The sequence below is a fragment of the Ascaphus truei genome, chromosome 12 (assembly GCF_040206685.1).
Source record: "Ascaphus truei isolate aAscTru1 chromosome 12, aAscTru1.hap1, whole genome shotgun sequence".
Taxonomy (NCBI): Eukaryota; Metazoa; Chordata; class Amphibia; order Anura; family Ascaphidae; genus Ascaphus; species Ascaphus truei.
Window position 1 is genome coordinate 29,809,957 of NC_134494.1, and position 23,464 is coordinate 29,833,420.

The 23,464-nt window shown below is 44.7% G+C and overlaps 2 protein-coding genes across 3 annotated transcripts in view; both read left to right on the plus strand.

Moving 5' to 3' along the window:
- Window positions 1–652: 652 nt before the first annotated feature.
- Window positions 653–16,223, plus strand: HTATIP2 (HIV-1 Tat interactive protein 2). Its single transcript, XM_075567196.1, has 6 exons — window positions 653–936; window positions 4,172–4,361; window positions 9,134–9,241; window positions 11,613–11,750; window positions 13,353–13,414; window positions 15,203–16,223. Exons 1-6 carry the CDS (start codon window positions 833–835, stop codon window positions 15,426–15,428), a joined length of 828 nt encoding a protein of 275 aa, XP_075423311.1. The 5' UTR covers window positions 653–832; the 3' UTR covers window positions 15,429–16,223.
- A 2,417-nt stretch (window positions 16,224–18,640) lies between these two features.
- PRMT3 (protein arginine methyltransferase 3) overlaps window positions 18,641–23,464 on the plus strand; it is a 105,684-nt gene continuing 100,860 nt past the window's right edge. Inside the window, exons 1-5 of one of the 2 annotated variants that reach the window (XM_075567197.1) lie at window positions 18,641–18,723; window positions 19,577–19,694; window positions 20,054–20,136; window positions 22,726–22,775; window positions 23,219–23,321. In XM_075567197.1, coding sequence (XP_075423312.1) covers window positions 18,696–18,723; window positions 19,577–19,694; window positions 20,054–20,136; window positions 22,726–22,775; window positions 23,219–23,321 — 382 coding nt within the window. In that variant the 5' untranslated portion in view covers window positions 18,641–18,695. The remainder of the gene's footprint in view (window positions 18,724–19,576; window positions 19,695–20,053; window positions 20,137–22,725; window positions 22,776–23,218; window positions 23,322–23,464) is intronic. The other variant, XM_075567198.1, reaches the window with a different exon arrangement.

A 23,464-nucleotide genomic window follows, 5' to 3' on the forward strand; every position in this document is an offset into this window, starting at 1 on the left:
CTCCCTGTAGTGAGTGTGCATGCACAGTCCCAGTCTCTCTGCAGTGGGAGTGCAGAATGTGAGTGTGTATGCAGAGTCCCAGTCTGAGTGCAGTATGTGAGTGAGTGTGTATGCAGAGCACCAGTCTCCCTGCAGTGAGAGTGCAGTATGTGAGTGTGTATGCAGAGCACCAGTCTGCCTGCAGGGAGAGTGCGTATGCAGAGTCCCAGTCTGAGTGCAGTATGTGAGTGTGTATGCAGAGCACCAGTCTCCCTGTAGTGAGTGCAGAATGTGAGTGTGTATGCAGAGTCCCAGTCTGAGTGAAGTATGTTTGGGAGTGTGTATGCAGAGCACCAGTCATCCTGCAGTGCGTGCAGTATGTGAGTGTGTATGCAGTCCCAGTCTCCTTGCAGTGAGTGCAGTATGTGAGTGTGTATGCAGTCCCAGTCTGAGTGCAGTATGTGACGTGAGTGTGCAGAGTCCCAGTCTGAGTGCAGTATGTGTGTGTATGCAGAGCACCTGTCTCCCTGTAGTGAAAGTGCAGTATGTGAGTGTGTATGCAGGGTTCAAATCTGAGTGCAGTATGTGAGTGAGTATGCAGAGTCCCCGTCTCCCTGCAGTGACAGTGCAGTATGTGAGTGTGTATGCAGTACGCATGTGCTTACAGGGCTGGGCAGGAAGTGGCTGTAACATACACACATTTCACAAGCACCGGCTGTCTGTCTGTGTGGGGAGGAGAGGCTGAGTATCCCGGGAGTGCAGTGGGTACATGCCGGGCACAGTGCTGGGGTTCAGTGCTGCACTCTGTGTGTGCGGGAGGAGAGGCTGAGTATCCCGGGAGTGCAGTGGGTACATGCCGGGCACAGTGCTGGGATTCAGTGCTGCACTCTGTGTGTTGCTGCTTGCTGCTGTCATCCTACACTACCAGGAAAACTCGGGATCTGTGCAGCTGCCAAGGTACAAACTGCACCCAGCCAGGCACCTATATGCATTATTAACCCCTTCAACTGCATTGTGCTGCCTTGTACATACATCTCTTTGGTACAAGGCAGCACTGCATGGTAACAAAGGGGTTAATATCCAAAGGCTTGTCACTAATCAGTAGGACCTTCAGTTACCATGTCACTTCTAGGTTGTTATAAACAAACAAAACATGCTAATTAAAGGGGTTTAGTGTAATATTGTAGCATTTGCAGGAGTATAGTTTGGTAGTAAATTAAATAACTGATTGAGGCTGATATAAAAATACATAGCAAGTTCTACCCTCTAGGGCTAATTATCACCTCCTCTCACCCTCACTTAGTAATAGTAGCCACCTCCACTTATTAATAGTAGCCACCCCCCCCACTTATTAATAGTAGCCACCCCCCCACTTAGTAATAGTAGCCTCCCCACTTAGTAATAGTAGCACCCCCACTTAGTAATAGTAGCACCCCCACTTAGTAATAGTAGCACCCCCACTTAGTAATAGTAGCCACCCCTACTTAGTAATAGTAGCACCCCCACTTAGTAATAGTAGCACCCCCACTTAGTAATAGTAGCCACCCCCACTTAGTAATAGTAGCCACCCCCACTTAGTAATAGTAGCACCCCCACTTAGTAATAGTAGCCACCCCCACTTAGTAATAGTAGCCACCCCCACTTAGTAATAGTAGCAACCCCCAACTTAGTAATAGTAGCAACCCCCAACTTAGTAATAGTAGCACCCCCACTTGGTAATAGTAGCCACCCCCACTTAGTAATAGTAGCCACCCCCACTTAGTAATAGTAGCCACCCCCACTTAGTAATAGTAGCCACACCCACTTAGTAATAGTAGCCACCCCCACTTAGTAATAGTAGCCACCCCCACTTAGTAATAGTAGCCACCCCCACTTAGTAATAGTAGCCTATATGGCTGTCAGTAATGGAATAGGTAATCTTGCCCTTGTTTATAATTAGGGATTACGGGTTTCAGTGTTTGTATTTTCAGTGTTTGTAAAAAAATAAAATTCCCTGAAAATTGATGTTTATTTATTTTTGGGGCTTTACGGTGTTTTCATTTTATAAAAAAAAAAAATCCGTGTTTATCAGAGTTGAACAATGGGGGGACAATGGACACGCAATTTTTTAAAATTTACATACTCCCCACATTTGCCTCCTGGCTGTGGGCCGACTGCCACAAGAGGTGGAATGTAATAGGAATGGATTTGATATTTCCGGTGTTTATCGGTTTTAGCCGAAAGTGCACGTGATCAAGGTTTATTTTTGGCGTTTTCCGGTGAAAACCTAAAACCGGAATCCCTATTTATACTGCACGCAGAACCTGTTGGAACACGTTTTTTCAAACCAGCTTCCCACATTCACATCGCCGGGATTGCTTAGTCATCCTGGTCCATGTTATCAGTAGCTCAGCGTGACACACACAAGGTGAGGTGTATTGTGACACAAGCTTTGTCTCAGTGTAGTATTGATCTTACACCTACACTAGGTATTAACCATTTCAGATCCCAAACCGTCCGAAACAAGTAAATGTGTTGATAAACCCTAGTAGCAAAGAGGTGCAGGTGTCAAAACAACAGTGACAATACAAAACATTGAAATCCAACACAAAGGCGAGTTTAAAAAGGGATGGAGCTTCAAATATTTCCTGAAGCCAAATCATCACCCTAAACTAACCGTGCTGTTCTGTGAACACAAAGCAGTAAAGTAGGTGGGCAGCCGGTTCCTTGTGTCGTGAGCCAATCCGAGCACAATATTAATGTTGCCTAATTTGCCGACCTCCGCCGTTTGTCTGTGCCCTGTTTTGCAGGAAATGCTCCATCCAGTCTCAGAGCTGCAGCACTCGCAACGATTGTGCAAGGCGTTAGTGTGTCACAAAATAAGTCGTGAAATCAAAGGAGCGCTCCCACTAGTGTCTCTGCAATCTGCCCCCGGGTGCCCCAGGACATCCGCAGCAACGCGGCGTTTCCGATAAACAAGCGACAGTCCGCACTCCGGCGCTCTTGGTGTAAATGTAAAAATGTAAGTTAGGAGCAACGTTTCGAAACGCTGATCCGACAGTCAGATTTTACATTTATGCCGAGGCTGCCGGAGTGCGGACTGCTGCTTGTTTATCACACAAAAAATCAGCAGGAAAAACTGGTGTAAATCCGGTAAAAACTGAATTTTCTAAAAGAATAAATTAAATGCTGATTACTGCGCACGATGGCATCTTTGATGCATTACCCATAACTCGGCCTTGTTATTTTCCTTTAGCGTGAAATTTGTAGCAGACATCTATCCCCAGCCGGCTCATTTTCGCCCATTTTCCAGCCGCCTCATATATTGGGCACATGAATAGAGGTACACGTTGGGTCCTCTTGTCAATGTCTGGGCGTCGTCAAAGTGCGGTGCCGGGTGTTAATATGACTTGAATGGCAGATACCGTCCAATCGAGCGCTGTATCCCGCATGGCTCGTTGGTGAGTCCCGGACAAAGTGGGATACGGACGCTTACAAGTACGCAAGGTTTTATTTGCAAAGATCATTTTGACCAATAACGCCTGTGTATTTATTTGTATATAGTGGCTGCCATCAGTCTGCAGGTTGTTGTGTTTAGCTGAAGGCTCTGAGCTTTAACCAATGGAGAGCTCTTCTCAGTCTCTCACTCATTGGCAGAAATATGCACACACCTGTTTTTAATAGGTACATCACCTGGAAAAGTACAGTTAAAGGGTGTGGACCTGAAAGGCGTCTCGTAGGGTGTGTCTTTTATTTGGCTGTCTGTGCTATTGGTTAACATCTTTCCTGAGCGGTTTGGAGCGACGGTCTCTGCAGGGCAACCTCCCTGGTCTTGCATGTACAGAACCTTAAAGGAGAGCCCCCAGCCTTCAGAGATACACACCTCCAAACGGGGCGCCGGTATCTCCAGCATGTTTAAAGCTCCCGCGTCACGTGGTCCAATAGGAAGCTGCACTGGATGACGTCGCGGCTTCCTATTGGCCCACAGGATGCAGGAACTTTGAAACTCTGCCATTACGCGATCCCTGCTAGCCAAGGTGAGCAGCTACCGGAACTCCATATGGAAGTCAGTATCTCCTGAAACAGGGGGTCCCCGGAGCTGAAATTAACAGGGTTCAGCTCCGGAGACACCCTGCTTCAACCCTATGTTAAAAAAAGAAAGACGCCATGGATTGTCGCTTTTAAGCTGTGAACTGTTATTTTCCGACTACAGGATGTCTCAAGACCTTCACACACTGCAAGAGGACTACAAGATGCTCAACAAGTCCTGCTTTATCCTCGGGGCCACGGGAGAGACTGGGAAAGAGCTGCTGAAGCTAATTCTAAGCAGTCAGATATTTAATAAAGTCACGATCATTGGGCGCAGAAAATTAGATTTTGAAGACGAGGCATATAAACATGTGGTAGGTAATTTGATCAGTATTTCTGTTATACCTTATTAGCTACATTTTTGGATGAGTTCTTTGTCAAGTGGGGTTTAAAGCTGCAGACGAAACAATATTCTACATGTGTTTAAAAAAAAAATCAGGTCTGTGCTATGAGAAAATACATGTAGCATTTTTTTTAAACCACTGAATGACATTTTTAATGTATTATAATGTAACGGGCATTTATTGTTTCTATAGCAACCATTTACAAGGTCACATCCCCTTCCTCTTCCTGCCCTCTCTCTAGCAGTGCACCAATTGTATCTAGTGACTGCCTGGTCACATGATTTTCCCCACAGAACTTTGCATCTTTGGTCCTCTTCTGCTGCACTGAAAGCCATTCAGTGAGCCCCCGAGGCGAATCTTCGCCGATCGATCAGCAACTTAGCTAATTACTTACCATTATGTGAATTGTATTGATGCACATATTAATGGGGGGGCAAAAAAATAAATAAACGCAGCTTGGACTGCTGCTTTAAAGCAGCAATGCCCTGCAGAAGCCTATATGAGTTTAACTATACAATGTTAGTATCTTGTACCATGAGCATGTCCTGCTCTTTTTTTGTTACTTTTTTTGTGTGCGTGTGTTAAAAATCATATTTTTTTAGCTTCTGAGGTTACCATGGTAACTGTTCGACTGCACTGTGTTTTTGGGTAGAGCTTCATTTTAACCTCCCGGGCACTTTAATATTTCCAATGCTAATATCTCGGATCAGATCTAACAAATAAAAACAGCCTTAGAGAGGTCAAAAAGATGCTGTCATAAGCATGGTGGAAAAGATATGAAATATTTTAATCAATCTGGTACTTATGAGGTTAATGAGATTAAAGTTTGACTTAAAAAAAAAGTTTTTATGGCTTGTTAGACCCATGGCCAGAATCTAGAGGCTGATAGAATCTAGAGATAAGAACATCTGTTTTGCCAGAGATGGGATTCAATTCTGGCTCATCTGACACTCAAGTAAGCAGGACACACGTGTATTCTCTTATTTCCTACGCCAGTGACCGCTCTGGGGGAAATCCTATGACGTGGCAAAGTATAGGAATGTCTACTTATGTTTAATGCTTTTATTTTAAGAAGCTGTTCTGCATTTATTGTAACTGTATGTTCTTGTAATAATCTTTTCCTGTAACCTAAGCACTGTTTTGTTTTGTACATTAAAGCCAAACTTTAATAAGTGATGCTTTGGGCTCTGATCGAACTGCTTGCACTTTTTTTATATAGAGAGTAAAGTACATTTTCCGCCAAATTTTGCTACAACAATTTTTTTTGTGTTAAGTGCAGAGCTTTTCTTTAATAAACAGAGACCAGAGGCTCTGTATGTTTTTCTAATCTTTTACCTTTGGTAGTGGCAGCATATAGACATGATTGCAACTGAGTGCAAGGTAATATTAACTCATTGAATGTACCTTGCGCAGGAGAAAAGTGAGTTGGCTAGAGTAGCTGTGTGTATTAACCCTGGTTGCATATCGAAGTCACATGCTCCCAAGTGTGCTGTTCTCGACACATGGTATATATACATCTTCTGGAGTGAGGGGAGATATTGTTCATTTGCGGGACCTTTGCAGAAGAGCCAGCTAGAGAGCTGTGTATTAACCTTTGTCCCATATGCAGCTCACGTGCTCTCAGGTGTGCCGTACGTGACAGATGCACTCGGCACAGGCAGCTGCTTGAACTTGTAATGCACACATCCTTCCTTTTAAAATGCCTTTCCACATGTTTTTGAGATGTTGTATTTTGTTCTGTGACTGTTGCTGTTTGATAACTTCGGTGCAACCAGAACGTCTGGCTTTTTGGAGGCAACTTTAGTTGCCAAGCCTTTCCAGAACGGCTTAATATGGGTAGGACGGCAAGTGGTTAAAAGGAAAATTCAGCATACTACTGCAATCTTTACATCATAATCTTTCATTTATTGATTTTCACCATGTTCTGAAACCGCTTCTCCGTGTCAGGGAAGGCTCTGAGCTCCTTTCTAATGAGATTTTGAGGCTAATACAGTGAAGTGACTACACATATTACATAGTAGATGAGATTGAAAAAAGACATATACAGCTAAACCCCGTTATAACGCGCCTCGTTATAACGCGATTCGGTTATAACGCGGTTTTCCCGTGGCTCCCGTTTTTAAAAAAAAAAAAAAAAAAAAAATGTAAAAAAAAAATTTTTTTTTTACATTTTTTTTTTTTGCACACTGCACACACTCACTGCACACACACTGCTCATTGCTCACACTGCCACACTGCACACACACTGCACACTGCACACACACTGCTCATTGCTCACACTGACACACTGCACACACACTGCACACTGCACACACACTGCACACTGCACACACACTGCACACACACTGCTCATTGCTCACACTGCACACTGCACACAATTATTATATAGAAATAAACAGACAACTGCACTTTAACAGATGTATTTTGCCTGTACAACGTCTTGTGACTTTTGTTTCACAAAGTTAAGGGGGTGGGAAGTCATTGTGCTGTGGGGGTTGGGGGGGGTGGCGGGGCCCTGCGCTGCGGCTACGGCGGGCCCTGTACTGCGGCGGGGGGGGTTAGCGGTCTGTGTGTGTGAGTGCCTGTCTGTGTGTGTGTGTGTGAGTGCGCGAGTGCCTGCATGTGTGTGCGCGCATGTGTGTGTATGAGTGCGTGAGTGCCTGTGTGTGTGTGTGTGTGTGTGTGTGTGTGTGTGTGTATGTGTGTATGTATGAGTGCTCCAGCCCGAGTCCGTGGAGGGAGGGGGGGGGGGAGAGTAGCGGGTCCCTCCTGCAGCCAGTGGAGGGAGTGGGGGGAGAGTAGCAGCTCCCTCCTGCAGTCCGGGGAGGGGGGGGGGGGAGAGTAGCAGCTCCCTCCTGCAGTCTGGGGAGGGGGGGGAGAGTAGCAGCTCCCTCCTGCAGTCCGGGGAGGGGGGGGAGAGTAGCAGCTCCCTCCTGCAGTCCGGGGAGGGGGGGGAGAGTAGCAGCTCCCTCCTGCAGTCCGGGGAGGGGGGGGAGAGTAGCAGCTCCCTCCTGCAGTCCGGGGAGGGGGGGGGGAGAGTAGCGGGTCCCTCCTGCAGCCCGTGTAGGGAGGGGGGGGGGGGAGAGTAGCAGCTCCCTCCTGCAGTCCGTGGAGGGAGGGGGGGGGAGAGTAGCGGGTCCCTCCGCTCAAGCCACGCCCCCCCTCCCTGTCAAACCTCCCACCTCCCGCTCCGGCTCTTACACACACTTACACACACACTCAGACACTTACACACACTCACAGACACTTACACACACTTAGACACACTTAGACACTCACAGACACTCACACACACTTACACACACACTCAGACACTTACACACACTCACAGACACTTACACACACTTAGACACACTTACTCAGACACTTAGACACACTTAGACACTCACAGACACTCACAGACACTTACACACACTCAGACACTTACACACACTCACAGACACTTACACACACTTAGACACACTTACACACACTCACAGACACTCACACACACTTACACACACTTAGACACACTTAGACACTCACACACACTTACACACACTAACACACACACTCAGACACTTACACACACTCACAGACACTTACACACACTCACACCCACATACACACACCCATATACACACACACACTTTCTCTCCCATATATACATACACACACACACTCTCTCACTCTACACAGACGGGGGGTGGGGTCGGAGCAGAGGAAAGGCCGCGACCAGCACCACCACCCGCTCCCCCCCCTCCTCCCGCGCAGGCAGCGGGAGCGCCAGGGACAGCGGTGGGGAGAAGAAACCCCCCGCTACCACCTCCGTGCAGGCAGCGGGATCTGAGGTAAGCGGCGACCTGAGGGACATCCCCGCTCCCATCTCCTGCCCCGCGGCCTGTCCCGCGGTGACAGGGGGAAGCGGGGACAGGAGGGACATCCCCGCTCCCATCTCCTGCCCCGCGGCCTGTCCCGCGGTGACAGGGGGAAGCGGGGACAGGAGGGACATGCCCGCTCCCATCTCCTGCCCCGCGGCCTGTCCCGCGGTGACAGGGGGAAGCGGGGACAGGAGGGACATCCCCGCTCCCATCTCCTGCCCCGCGGCCTGTCCCGCGGTGACAGGGGGAAGCGGGGACAGGAGGGACATGCCCGCTCCCATCTCCTGCCCCGCGGGATGAATATGCGCTAAAGCGCGGCGGCCATTTTTTTTCCGCGACCCCGTTAGTAACGCGGTGGTCTCGGGGTGGACACCGAGACCCGCGTTATAACGGGGTTTAGCTGTATATGTCAATCGAGTGCAATCTGTGTTAAAATGTAATCCGCAACAAATACTCATCCATATTTTTGCACGGGCCTTATTCTGAATGCCGTGAAGCCTTTTCCCTGTGTTTATTTAGATTATTTTAGTCCTACGCATTTGAATGGAGTTGAACTGTCCTCCAGCACTGGGAAGCATCTTCGTAACACATTGAGTAAGAATCCAAATCCCATTTAGCTCTCGCTTTCCCACTATCCTTTTTTCCCCCTCCCCATGTGTCTTTTTCTCTGCCCACCATACCTTATCGCTTCCTCCATATAACTTCTCTCTCCCCTCCCCCCCCCTCACCCACCCACCCCCATGCCAGAGAAGAGTAGGTAGAGCGGCCTCAGTGAGGGAGGAGCAGCTGGGACTACTAGCCTTGGGGAAACAACGACTTATTATGGTGTTATTAACCAATTCAGCTTTCTTCTTCTTCCCCCCCCCCCCCCCCCCCGTTTAGATTCAAGAGGTGGTAGATTTTGAAAAGTTGGATGACTATGTTTCGGCTTTTGAAGGACACGATGTTGGATTCTGTTGCTTGGGAACTACTAAAGCAAAAGCAGGAGAGGTAAGACAATCGGGACGTATAAAGATCTGTTTATTCCCTGTTTGACCAGCCCAAATCTTTTTCTACTTAAAATACTCATACCAACAAAATACCGATTTTGTGTTTTTTTGTTTCCCATCAACATCACCTTCCGATCAGTGGCTTGTCCCGCTACAGGAAAAAAGGGGGGACAACTTCAAAAATACAGTCAACCTAGCTAGGGTTTATATATGGAATTTAAATAGATGTCAGACCTTTAATTACATGTGAATGTGTATAGGTCACGAGCATCACTTTACTATTTTGCGGTGTTGAAAATCAAAGGAGGGAGTTTGGGATGCATTTCAGATTTTACAATACTTTGCTGGTCTTGCTTAGTATCCCCAAGACACATACAGTATTACCGTTTGTTCTGTAATGCGCTTACCATACAGCTATTGATCATTATCATGGCAAACTTAAAGCTCTATTTACTTGTTTTCACTTGAATCAAAACCCCAGGCAACATTCCAAGTGTGGCTGGAAAATGACTGCCTCATATACAGTGAAAAAGCCGGACTCGTAGCTTAGTTTCATACAAAGAGACACCGTGAGATTTCCCAGCTGATGTGAGCTTTCATTGAAATGTATTTTGTGGCCATAACTATTAGTTAATGCTGAATAAAAGAGGCTTACTTACCGACTCAAAACCCATTTAAGAAGCCAATCGGCTTGAGAGCTCAGTGGATTTGTGAAATTGTTTAGGATTACTGATTTGCGCATACAACCATATTTCAACTTTGCCCAGGGAAACTGCAATGAAAAAGGTGTGGACACCTTGTCAAGCATTGCCCATTGAAAAGGGATGATAGGATAAGTGTGTGTGGGGGGGGAGCTCAGTTACAGCGTTGGTGCTTGTTCTTCAAGGAGAATTTGTCAGTTGTAAGCAAGCCTGGTGAATGGAAGGACGCCAGCTTCTGATGGCTGGGGGTAGCATTGAAGCGAGTTGGCTGACTAATCAGATTTGAAAAAAAAAATTCCATGGTATTTATGTCACTTTAATTTCCGACAAACAATTGGAGATGACAGCACTCTATTAAGAAGGGCTTGATGCAGAACTAAAGCCAAATAAATTAGGGTCTCACTTTAATCAAATTATCCCTTAACTGGCCGTGGGTTTTATTGGAATGCAGCTTGGGTGCTGATACTTTTCATTGGCGGGTGTTGAAAAGCTGCAGAAATGGAAGGATTTGTAGCAGCGAGGAGTATTGGTGGTTGGAGAAAATACTACTATAGTACTATTTTCATTATTAGTGACTTGACTTTATTGAATTTCCATCTCGTTCTTGAAAAGGAGTATTATTTAAAAAAAAAAAAAATGGTTATGAGACATTGGAGAAAGCTGTCAAAAGTTAGTATTCTAGTTGGACTGTGGTTTTGTCTTTTTCTAGAAGAAAAATAAAATACTAGTGTGTAATATCTTAACCCGTACATTTTGCAGGGCGTTTATAAATGCAATATAGTTGTGAGCATTAGATATCCTGAAAAAAAAATAAGTTGGGTATTAGATGGAAAAAAAACAAACAATTTTATTCTACAACTATTTGAATAGTCCGAGGATAAGCGATAAAAACAACAGTGTAAGAGACATGTGCAAATGTACAACCAGGGAGACATATTTGGGGAAAATAAACAATGGCTTTTATTCAGCCCGTAGCTTTAAGCAATACAGTTTAAAGGAAGCACACAAATAAACAAACATCCTATCCCTGTGTAAGGGCTAACTCACTTTCCCAGTCCCTATCTGCAGGGCTGGGAGGATAGGCGTCTTGACAACCTGTGTCCCCAAAGTCCAGAGACGTACCTGTAAGCAGGGGGCTCTTTATGTCAGTCTCTGGGTTGTGTCCGTTGGGGGGGGAGGGACCCTCTGGCAGGTTCCAGTATCCACTGCGTCCTGGAATAGAGGGTCTGGATTTAGGGTTGTCTTGCGGGCAGCACAGTCCTTCTGTGCTCAAGACAACTGTTCCTGTGAGTCTCTTCTGGCAACACAGTACCTCTGTGCTCCAAGAGATCCCCTGCAGTTTTTGTAGGAGGCTTTTCTACCTGTCTGATGGGCCAGGTGGAGACTGGGGAGGCTAATTGGCTCTAGCTGCAATTAACCAGCTCCCTGCTGGACTCATCAGCCAGATACAGGTTTCCTATTTGGAGCCCTATCTAAACAGTCCAAGTGTCATAAGCAGGTGGATTATTCTTCACGTCACTCCACGAAAGCAACGCACATACTGTCTGTGAGAACAACTAAGGGGCCATAAAAGCACCGTCCCTCCAAATAATTTGGCGAAAACGCACAAAGTAGAAGGGTTAGAATATACATCATCCTTCTTATTTTTCCTGTGCTACCTTTTTTTTTTAGGCAGGTTTCATCCGTGTAGATCATGACTATGTTCTGAAGTCGGCGCAGTTGGCAAAAGCTGGCGGGTGCGCACACTTCAACTTGGAATCGTCCAACGGCGCAAACAAGGAAAGCAGCTTTCTGTACCTGAAGGTTAAGGTCAGTAGTGAGTGCTTGTGCTTCTTGCTGTAGGGTGGACACTGCTCGCTGCTGATATGTTGACAACCGTTAGTCACTGGTGGGCCGGTTTAAAAAAAAAGAAGCAAAGCAGCTGCAAATGTAATGAGCTTAAAACTGAGAGAGTGAGGACAAGACCTTGTTTGATAGACTCAATCACACATAGAGTGGAGGATTTACCTTGGGTCGCGTCCATAGTAGAACGCGCTAGCTTCCGCGCTCCTCCGTGACCCGGCGTCGCACTGCAAATACAAACTTGTTTGTATTGCTAAGCACCTCTCTCCCTGTAACGCATGTGCAGGTGCACTATGCGCATGTGCATTGGCGTCCTAGTGTTTGTTTCGGCGCGAGCTGCACTATGGATGCGGCCTTAGGCACTTACCTGATGCTGTGCTCCTCCTTCGTGCCGCCCTCCTGCTTCTTCAGCGTCTCGTTGCCACGGGAACGTGATGTCGCACAACGTCACATTGACATGGCAATGCGACGACATGTGACGTCTCGGCGTCATTTGTTGCTGAAGAAGGAGAGTGGCACGGAGGAGAAGATAAGAATTGTACAGGAGCCCCACGCTCTCCCCCCAGCAACCAGTGGGGAGGAGAGCAGGGCTTCTGTATATGGGGAAAAAAGGGGGAAATTTTCCGTCCCAAAATGTTGCCGCCCGGGCCTATCGGACCTAATGAGAAATCCGCCACTGCATAGTATATAGCAGGGGCACGCAAACTTTTTTTTGCAGCGGCCCCTCTGCCTCTTCACCTCCGATGGTGCGCCCGCCCCCCCCCCCCCCTTACCTCGCGCGGCGTCAAATGATGCTGCGGGGTCATGTCACGTGACCCGCTACATCATTTGACGCGTGTGACGTCACATAACCACGCTGCGTCATTTTATGTTGCGTTGCCATGGACACCGAGTCCTGATGCCGGCAGAGACAAGGTAAGTTTAGAGTTGCAGGGGCCTCACGCGATCCCCCGGCATTTCATTTAAATGCCTTGGGGGGAAGAGCACGGGGCCCCTGCAACACCGTGCCCCCCTAGGAAAATCTCACGCCCCCCACTTTGCACACCGCTGGTATATGGTACAGGCTAGTAGTATAACAATTGTATAAATATATCTATTCCTATATTTTCTGTGACTACAGCAGTGTTTTTCAGAGATGTTGGTCACGGAATAAACATTTGCACATGTTTATTGTAAGTATATGGGAAACCGTGGCAGGCCATTGTAAATAACCAGGGCTTTTCAACTGGTTCGCCAAAGAGGCTCGATCACAAAACATTTGGGAGTGGAAGGGACGCAAGCTTATTGTAATGTCACTTTAGATACATTTAAAGACTTAAAAAGTATTATATCAACATTTTGCCAGCATTTATACGACGTGCACCATATATATTTACATTACCTTAACTTACAATAGAGTATCAGGGTGGAAACATTGCACTTAGCTGACTAAGCATCTGAGAGGAAATTAGCAAGAGCAGAGTCCACAGTCCCTTCCCAGGCTACATTTGGCCTGCGGGCCGCCATTTTAGGAGCCTTGATATAAATAGTTCATATTCTTTCTGTTGACATGTCTTTCTTTTAAATTAGGGTCAAGTTGAAGCTGAAGTAGAAGAACTGGGCTTTGACCGGTATACAATCTTCAGACCTGCGTACGTGATAAGTATAATGCTGCCAAGAATTCAGAACTAGAACTCATTTAATTATACAGAAGTTTGCATCATCATTTATCTCTACTGAGCATTCACAGCCTGTTTTAATTCATGATAATTATAATAATAATAGGTTAGGGTTTGCTTAAGGCACAGAATCACTTTTAGAACTGTATACTCTCGTTCTACTTCTTTATAATGTTCTATATGTCACTAAAATAATAATCGTTTCCTATAGACAGAAAATCAGATAAATCTTCGAAGGGCTTGATTTTTATCTGTAATCTGGTAGTGAGAAAAGGTGCAAATTAAATGTATTATTAATAAATATATATACACACACATACATACACACATATACACAGATAGGTTGTACGAAAGTGAACATCAGAACCATCCGACGGAGGAGAATGAGACCCTGGAACTGGAGCCAGATATAATGGAGGAAGAAGTCATTTGGGCAATGAAGCAATTGGCCAACCGAAAAGCCCCAGGAATCGACGGCACACCAGCAGAATTGCTCAAGCCCATACCACCGGCAGCATTAACAGCGTTATGTCAACGCATATGGAGCACGTGCGAGTGGCCGAAAGAATGGAAAAGAGCAGTATTCATCCCAATTCCGAAGAAGGGTGACACGAAGGGTTGCTCGAATTACCGCCCCATAGCCTTGATACCACACGCAAGCAAAATCCTTCTGAAGATTATCCAACAACGCTTGAGTACAAGCCTCGATGGGGAAATGCCAGATGTGCAAGCTGGCTTCAGGAAAGGCAGAGCCACTCGTGATCACATTGCCAACCTTCGATGGATTATGGAAAAAAACAGGGAGTATCAGAAAGATCTCTACATGTGTTTCATCGATTATTCGAAGGCGTTTGATGTACAGTAATTGAGCACAACCAGCTCTGGACCTGCCTGAAGGAAAGAGGCACACCACCACACCTGACCGAACTCCTAAGATCACTCTATCAAGATCAAGAAGCTACAGTCCGAACGCCATACGGAGACGCGGATTGGTTCAAGATCGGAAAGGGCACACGCCAAGGATGCATCCTATCACCAGCAGCTTTCAACATGTATGCAGAAGCTGTCATGCGGCGAGGTGGCCTGGATGAGCCCAAGATTGGCGTGAAAATAGGCGGCAGAAACATCAACAACCTCCGATACGCCGACGATACCACCCTGCTGGCTGAAAATCCTACTTTGGTCACATCATGCGAAACAAGTCGCTTGAGAAGGACGTCATGCTTGGAATGATCGGTGGCAAAAGAGTAAGAGGCCGCCCAAGAACTCGCTGGCTAGATACCATCAAGAAAGATACTGGACTGAACATAGCAGAATTGAAAGAAACCGTGAGAGATCGGAAGACATGGAGCGCACTGATCCATAGAGTGGCCGAGAGTCGTACTCGACTGAACGGATAAGGAAGGACATACACACTTCCTGCGTTCTTTTTGGTCTCTTGTAAGGTATCATGAGGGCAAATCTACATGTGCCACTGGTATGACAAATTATACCTTTATGTTTGTATTTAAAGTGGGCAGCTGTACAATTAGGAATTAAAAATAGGAATAATAAAACATTTACATACAGAGAGCTATAAATAATCAAACTCATTAGGGATGATGATCTATGGATGTTTAATGATTAACCTATACATATATTTGTAAATGAAACTATGTAAATGCTCATGCACTGTTTTAAACAGATATTTGTTCATAATAAAAGTGCCTTCAGTCCTCTTATTACAATTTCTTAATGAGATTCTGCTTGTATTTAATCTAGTGTTCTGCTGTGTGACAGAAAAGAGTCCCGTCCTTCGGAATGGGTAGCACGGAAGATGATGGCTCCAATAGCCTACATGTTTCCATCTGCTTTCTCGGTGCCTATTACAACCCTGGTTAAAGCAATGGTAAACAATGCAGTGCTACAAAATGACAAGAAGGTGGAGCTGCTAGAGAACAAGGCTATCCACATGTTGGGAAAGATGGGAGAAACGAAGAAGTCGTGAAGTGCATGTTGTCTCCATGTTAAAGTCACGAAGCCTCCATGTTGTTTTGCATTTAACACGCTCACAAAGCCCTTTGTTGTTAGGGCAACTTACAACTTATTAGAAGCCCAATATTTCAACAATGGCGTTTATAAATACCACCACAAAGGGCAGCTGCTTTTAAAAGGGACTTCATTTTTTTTTTCATGTAATTTTTATTGAAATTAATTAAAACAAAAAACACAGGCGTTGCACGGAAAATTAAAAGGAAATGACTTCAATGCATAATACCAATGTTAGACAAAGTAATATGAATTGGTGTTTTATATAAACTGTTCTACATAAATGAAAGATCCCATCAACCTTTAATATGTTGAAAAAGACGCCATTTAATTAGTAGTGTTTTTAACCTGTTGGCTGCCAAAAAGGCATGAAGCTCTTGGCTACAATACTTTCCAGACTTCTATCAGTGGAAGGGTTAATATGCTTCCTAACCAATCTGGCCTTTTTCTTAATGCTGTTCCTGTATCTTTCGCTATTGTATAAGTGCCTTAATTGTCTTGTAGTTGTTTATTGCCACGGATTTATCATTTCTGGCAAAGTGACCTCTGCACTGACCAACCTTTTGACGTTTTGCAGGTAGTGAAATATCACAGTGTTTTCATATATAGACAATATAGATCAAAGGCAGTTTTATTGCAGAAAGAAAATGTTATTTTACAGCTTTGATTTGTATGCGAATGTAGACTTGTGACTGTGCATTAAGGATGATTTTGAATGTTAAAATGAATGCTAATAAATGCATTCTGAACATGATCTCGCATTTTTGTTTTGTTTTTTGTTTTTTACCCCCCTTGCAAATTGGTGATCGGGTACAAAGGAGGAACCGGAAGAGTTAGGCAGTTGATGCAGGGCACACATATCATGGGATTTAGACATAATAACCAGCAAGCTTGTTTAAGGGAGATTTGGAATAAAAATGCAGGATGAGAGAATAATTTTCAGCAAAAAAATCTTTTTTTCCCGTTCAGCTAAAAATCAGAGTCACCTTGATAAATAGGGAGTTGGTACGTACTTGTCACGAACGGCACACCTGTGTGCACGTGACTTGTATATTTGACTAGAGTTAAAGAGGCAGTCCAAGGTGCAATTTTTATTTTTTTAACATAGGGTTGAAGCCGTGGATCTCCGGAGCTGAACCTCATTAATTTCAGCTGTGGCGACCAGAGATACAGACTTATGTAGGGGGTGCCCGTAGCCGCTGCACTTGGCTAGCAGGATTCATGTAATGAGTTTCAAAGCTCACACTCCCTGCGGGCCAATAGGAAGCCGTGATGTCATCAGGTTCAGTTTCCTATTGGCCCACGTGATACGGGAGCTTTAATCTTTCAACTTTAAGCTTTAAACGTTGCCTGATACCGGCACCCACTTTGGCTTGGATTGCACCTTTAATACATGCAGCTATCTAGCGGGCATATTTTTCACCTACGCATGGTCCCTCAAATTAATAATATTCCCCCTCAATCCATCACCATATATATCTTTACTCGCCGCCACCACCGCCAACGAGATATCAGATATCACTTTGGTCCCTGTGTACTAAAGAAAATATGCACTTAACACACAAAAAATCTGTTATAGCAAAACATGTCTGAAAATATAAACACGCTTCAAAACGTGCAGAGTTCAATTAGAGCCCAAAGTCATCCCTTATTAAAGTTTAGCTTTTATACAAAAATAGTACAGTGCTTAGATCACAGAAAAAGATTATTAAAAAAATATACAGTACAATAAATGCAGACTGGTTCATCAAATAAAAGGGAGTCAAATAGTTTTATCGAATTACGTTACCGCATAACATCATTAAATTACTTCAGAGAGGGCTTGAAGTTGAGAATATGGAAATCCATGTGTGTAATAGACAAAACACACCCCTTTATGTTGAATTTTTCATTTCATAACTCAATTGCAGTGTCTTTATCCTAAAACTCCTTTAATTGAAAACAAGATAAGCTCACCTTATGGACAAATCCTTACCCCCAGGGGTGGATTGTACTATCAGGCAATCGGGCTTGCCCCGGTGGGCCTGTTCTGCAGCTCCCAAACAGTGGCGGCCAGCAGCTCCCCAGTTCCCCATGCAACAGCCTGGCGGTCATTGCAACCCTTTTCTTGGGTCCAACTTCCGCCCGACCGTAGCAGGGAGCTGCGGTGTCCCCGGACTGGCACAGGACCAGAGCAGCATTGAGGAGACCTCATTCCAAGGTAAGATTTGTGTGTGTGTGTGTGTGTTAACACTTCTGGACACTTTCTGGACAAGCTATCAGCCTATCTGAACAAGCTCTCTCTACCACCCAGGGTTGCCACCTCTCCGGGATTGTCCCAGAGACTTCGGGTTCTTACCTCCGGGCTACGGGTTTAGCCTGTCAGTCTCCGGGTGGCGGCGTGGTGCGGCGGCGTCCCTGGCATTCTCCGGTATTCCCCTGCGATTCCCCCTCCAACTGCAGTGAACATGGCTGTGCGGCATCAAACGTTGCTGCGTTGCAAAGGCAACGGGACGCTACGTGATGTCATGACACTACGCTGCATTACGTTAACATGGCAAGATATAATTGTCGTTGTCGGTATAACTGCCCAGGACATACTTGGAAACGAGAGGTAACTCTCAGTGTATTATTTCCTGGTAAAACATTTTATAAATAAAAAAAAAAAATATCACAATGTAGATAATAGGAGTTTGGTATAGAATTTTCTGTGGCGTGCGGCGGTGACACGACTTTCATTTTGTTTAATACATGACTGCGGAAGGTCACCAGTTGCAGAAAGTAACCCCCTTTATGACAAGCATAATTATTATTATTTTAAATCCTCTTGAAAGTCAGAATGATTTCTTCCCTGAGAGGGAAAGTGATGCTTGTTACTTGTGGGGGATATATCTGAGAATTACATGATTTATTCCCTGAGAGTGGTGATTGTTACTTGTGGGGGGTATCAGAGCATTACATGATGTATTCAATGAGAGTGGCGATTGTTACTTGTGGGGGGTATCAGAGTATTACATGATGTATTCAATGAGAATGGTGATTGTTACTTGTGGGGGGTATCAGAGCATTACTGGCTCCTGTTGAGCACTGAAAGCGTGAAGACAACACAGCAGTATACACAAACCAGGAAACAGCCAGCCTGGTTACTATAGCAACCGGCATGGCACTGATGGCTGGTCACGTGATGGGGGTGTGGTTATATCGCTGACAGACTGTGAACCGGAAGTTTTCGGGGGGTGTTTCCAACATGGCGCAGCGCACAGGTACACACGTGTGTAAGTGGCAGATAACAGTGTATTCTCTATATAGATATATAGAGCCCTGCATGGGTAGCAAAGAAGCCTAGTGGTGGTGTTCGGGGGGTACAACGTGAAGGATGACAGGCAGGGATTTACCCAGAGTGCAGGAGCCCATATAATGTGCCGAAGATCAATGTGCCAGTGAATGGATGTTATTCTGAGACGAGACAGAGAGAGACGAGACAGAGAGAGACGAGACAGAGAGAGACGAGACAGAGAGAGACAGGGAGACAGAGAGACAGGGAGACAGGGAGACAGAGAGACAGAGAGACAGGGAGACAGAGAGACAGAGAGACAGAGAACCGATGTCAAGATCAGTGTGAGATTTGATATGTTTAAATGTGATTCATGCGAGTCCTGTTGTCCATTTATCTTTAGAGGAATTTAGAAGTTATGTTTTGCCTCACTGCTGGTTTCGATGGTTCTGTGTTTGCATAATTAAATATAACCCCTTTCTCCTGTCCCCGATTTCAATGATAACTAATATTTGCTAAACATGCCTCATTTTAAATCTAATAGTCTTTGAATTCGTTTTAAGGATGTAACCCATACAACACTACAAAGGTATCCTGCTTAACAGCAATGGGCTTTGTCTTTCTTTCCCAGCAGTTTATTTGTTTTTGGTGATGTCACAGAATATGCCCCCAATGGCCCTAAATTCGTTTTTTGAATGGTTACAGCCCCAGATACAGTAGAAACACAACCCTATAGGTGTTTTACAAATTATTGAGACTTCAGCACATTGCTGGGCACAATGCAGCCATGGAAAGATGTGGTATTTTGTTTAACCATGACTAAAATTGATTTTATTTACTTAATATTTTGTCAGCTCTGGGGGAGGAAGACTATGATGATACGCCATATTTTTCGGACAGCGGCGATGATGCAGCATGGGAGGATGATGAACCAAATCCTATAGCAGCGGTTCTGTGTCTGTTTTGCGAAAGGTATGTTGTTCTTAGCCATGTTATTAGCCGGACTCTCCTATTGCCAGTTTACCGACTATGTAAACGATCCCCTCACGTTTCACTGTACAATTTCACACATTACAAACATGCAAACAAAAACATTTATAGAAGCACGCACATTTTAAATAACACAAGATGACAATACATAGTATGTCAAAATCTTGACTACGTGTGGATTATTTTCTATTGGTTTAGGATACATGGTTAGTTAGTGGACAGGATGTACCATATCCCCTGTCAATTTCCTCTAGGTGTAATCTGTAGCCCAAATACAGGTCTACAGAACTCCTGGGAGATTATCATTGCTCAGTTTTAAATCGTTTTTGCTGTTTCTGCAGGTTATACCATTCCGCTGAAGAGACGTTTTCCCATTGCAAATCTGAGCATCAGTTTAATATCGGCACCGTATTTAATAAGTATGGTAAGTTAAATCTTGTTTAAATTTTGGGCATTCCAAAAGTTTATTTGCAAAACACACTACCCTTTTCTTATGTATTGAAAATATATTGTTGTGATCTGTTTGGTAGACTGAACTAGGAAACATCTTGTACTTGGACAGGATTGTTAGTTCATAATAGTTTGAACAGTCCATGTGGCAGTGTTACATTTCCACATCATTTGGCAAAACATAATTGCTCATTAATATTATCTTAAGTTTTTTTTGTTTGTTTTTTAAATTAGCTGTTTTGAATGTTATAAACGAAGAAGTATCCAGACACTCTAGTGGTCTCAGTGACATGGAAAATGCATTTATTAAATAAGGATCAACGTTTCGGTCCCACCTCGGACCTTTGCCAAATTTCGATCCTGATGTAATTAACAGATTTTATATTTCCCTAAGACCACTGGAGTGCTTGGATATCTTTTTGGTCACTGTACAGGAGTTCTCACTGGATTCATGAGCAGATCACCTCTCTGCTGACGACACACAAATATACTTTTCAACACCCGACCTTACACCTGCTGTACAAACCAAAGTTTCTGAATGTCTCTGCTATATCATCCTGGATGGCCCTCCGCCGCCTTAAACTCAATATGGCTAAAACAGAGCTCCTCATACTTCCTCCCAAACCTGGCCCTACTACCTCCTTCCACATTACTGTTTGAACTACGATCATTCACCCAGTAGCCCAAGCACGCTGCCTAGGGGTCACACTCGACTCCTCTCTCACATTCGCCCCTCACATTCAAAACATTTCTAAAACTTGTCGCTTTTTCCTCCGCAATATAACAAAGATACGCCCTTTCCTCTGTTGCTCGACTGCTAAAACTCTGACTCAGGCCCTCATTCTCTCCCGTCTTGATTACTGTAACCTCCTGCTGTCCGGCCTTCCTGCCCCTCACCTGTCTCCCCTACAATCTATCCTAATCGCTGCTGCCAGAATCGCTCTACTATTTCCTAGATCTGTCTCGGCATCTCCCCTCGTGAAATCCGTCTCCTGGCTTCCGATCAAATCCCGCATCTCACACTCCATTTTTCTCATCACTTTTAAAGCTTTACACTCTTCTGCCCCTCCTTACATCTCAGCCCTAATTTCTAATTATGCACCACAAAGACTCCTGCGTTCTACTCAAGGATGTCTTCTTTCTACCCCCTTTGTATCTAAAGCCCTCTCCGGCCTTAAACCTTTTTCACTGACTGCCCCACACCTCTGGAATGCCCTTCCCCTCAGTACCCGACTAGCACCCTCTCTATTCACCTTTAAGACCCAACTTAAGACACACTTGCTTAAAGAAGCATATGAATAGCACTGTGGCTATTCTGAACACATGATACATAAAGCTTGGCCCTCTGCAGACGCACTTACCAGAACTCCCTCCTACTGTCTCTGTACGTTTTCCCTACCTACCAATTAGACTGTAAGCTCCTCGGGGCAGGGACTCCTCTTCCTTAATGTTACTTTTATGTCTAAAGCACTTATTCCCATGATCTGTTATTTATATTATCTGTTATTTATTTGATTACCACGTGTATTACTACTGTGAAGCGCTATGTACATTAATGGCGCTATATAAATAAAGACATATACTACAACAACAGGGAGAAGGAGCGGCTCAGTGAATAAAGGCACTGACTGATAACAATGACACTGAGTTTGAATCAGGGGAGCCTGATTCAATTCCCGGTGTCGGCTCCTTGTGACCTTGGGCAAGTCACTTTATCTCCCTGTGCCTCAGGCATCAAAAACATAGATTGTAAGCTCATTTGTACACTGTAATTGGGAAGCGTTGAGTTGGGAGAAAAGTGCTATATGAAATAAAGTTGTTATTAACAATACCGCAAGTTCTAATTTTCCAGGTCATAAACTTAGACGTAACAGCAAAGCAGTGTGTGTGTGTGTGTGTGTGTGTGTGTGTGTGTGTGTGTGTGTGTGTGTGTGTGTGTGTGTGTGTGTGTGTGTGTGTGTGTGTGTGTGTGTGTGTGTGTGTGTGTAAAAGGGTTATTAATTGGTGCTTCTTGCTGACAGCCCATGCATAGGAACAAGACAATGTTGCAGAGAAATAGAGCAAACACAGGTAGTATGTATAATATTCTGAATTTAACACATGATCCAAAAAGGTACAGAAAATGGCAACGTATTGATCTTATAGGGACCAAAAAAAAGCGCCATTTTGGGGGCTTTTAAAGTTATAGCTGTAATGTGGAAAGAAAGAAAAAGAAAAAAAAACCTTCACACTATTGGCAAGATCATGCAGTAGTTAATTAGATACATGTTCTATGCTTTTAAGTAGGTGATTGCGTACCATTTAATTTGCACAGAGGTTATTGGGGAGGGTAATCGGCTAATGGCTACAAAATAGGGGTAAGCATGCCTCATACATTGCAATATCCACTTTTGGTTTAATTTTGTTACATACTGTAGCACTTGTGTGTGTATATGAGAGAGCCCATTAACAGCCTGGGAGCAATTGTTCTGTGCTACACATCCCGCACATCACACTGCAGATCTCTTTTGAGTGCACATTTGAAATATAATGTACTAATTATATACTTTTTTTTTTTTTTAAGGACTTGACTTCTATGGATTCATTAAACTCATTAACTTTATTAGATCTACCGTAAGTAAACATGCTTGGTTTATAACTGCCCTAAATTTACATTTATTTTGATGAAACGGATGATCTAATTTTGCGTGCACTGTTCCCTAAAACTGGGGTGCGCAAACTTTTAAGTCTGCGCCCCCTGCCTGCTCTCCCCCCCCTGCTCGCATCCCCCCCCCCCCCTTTACCTGGTGTCCGGCATCTTCTGACGTCACGTGATGCCGCATTGCCATGGCGACGCATCGCTGGAAGCCACTGGAGACCAGATAAGGGATGTTAGAGGCCTCGCGCTCGCTCCCCGGCATTTAATTTAAATGCCTTGGGGAAGAGCGTTGGGCCACTGTAACCTCTGCGCCCCTCCCCCTTCCCTGTTCCCTCCCCCCTCCCAGTTTGCGCACCCCTGCCCCAATAGATGTGAATCCTGTCGCCTTCACAATAACATTGTCACCCTGTGTGTATAGGGATGTACGGCTGAGTCTTTGCGTTCTGTATGCAGCCCCCTTCCTTGGGATGAAGAAGAATACTTGAAGCCAGTTTTAAAGGACGATCCATTGCTTCAGTTTGGTAAGCGTTTCTTAACATTGTCATTTGCTATAGGGATCTCTTATTTAAGCATTTTCATAAGTGAGAAGAAAAGGTGCACACAATGCGCACCAGGGATTAACAAAGTGTCATTTATTAATAAAAATATTACTGAGGGGATCCAA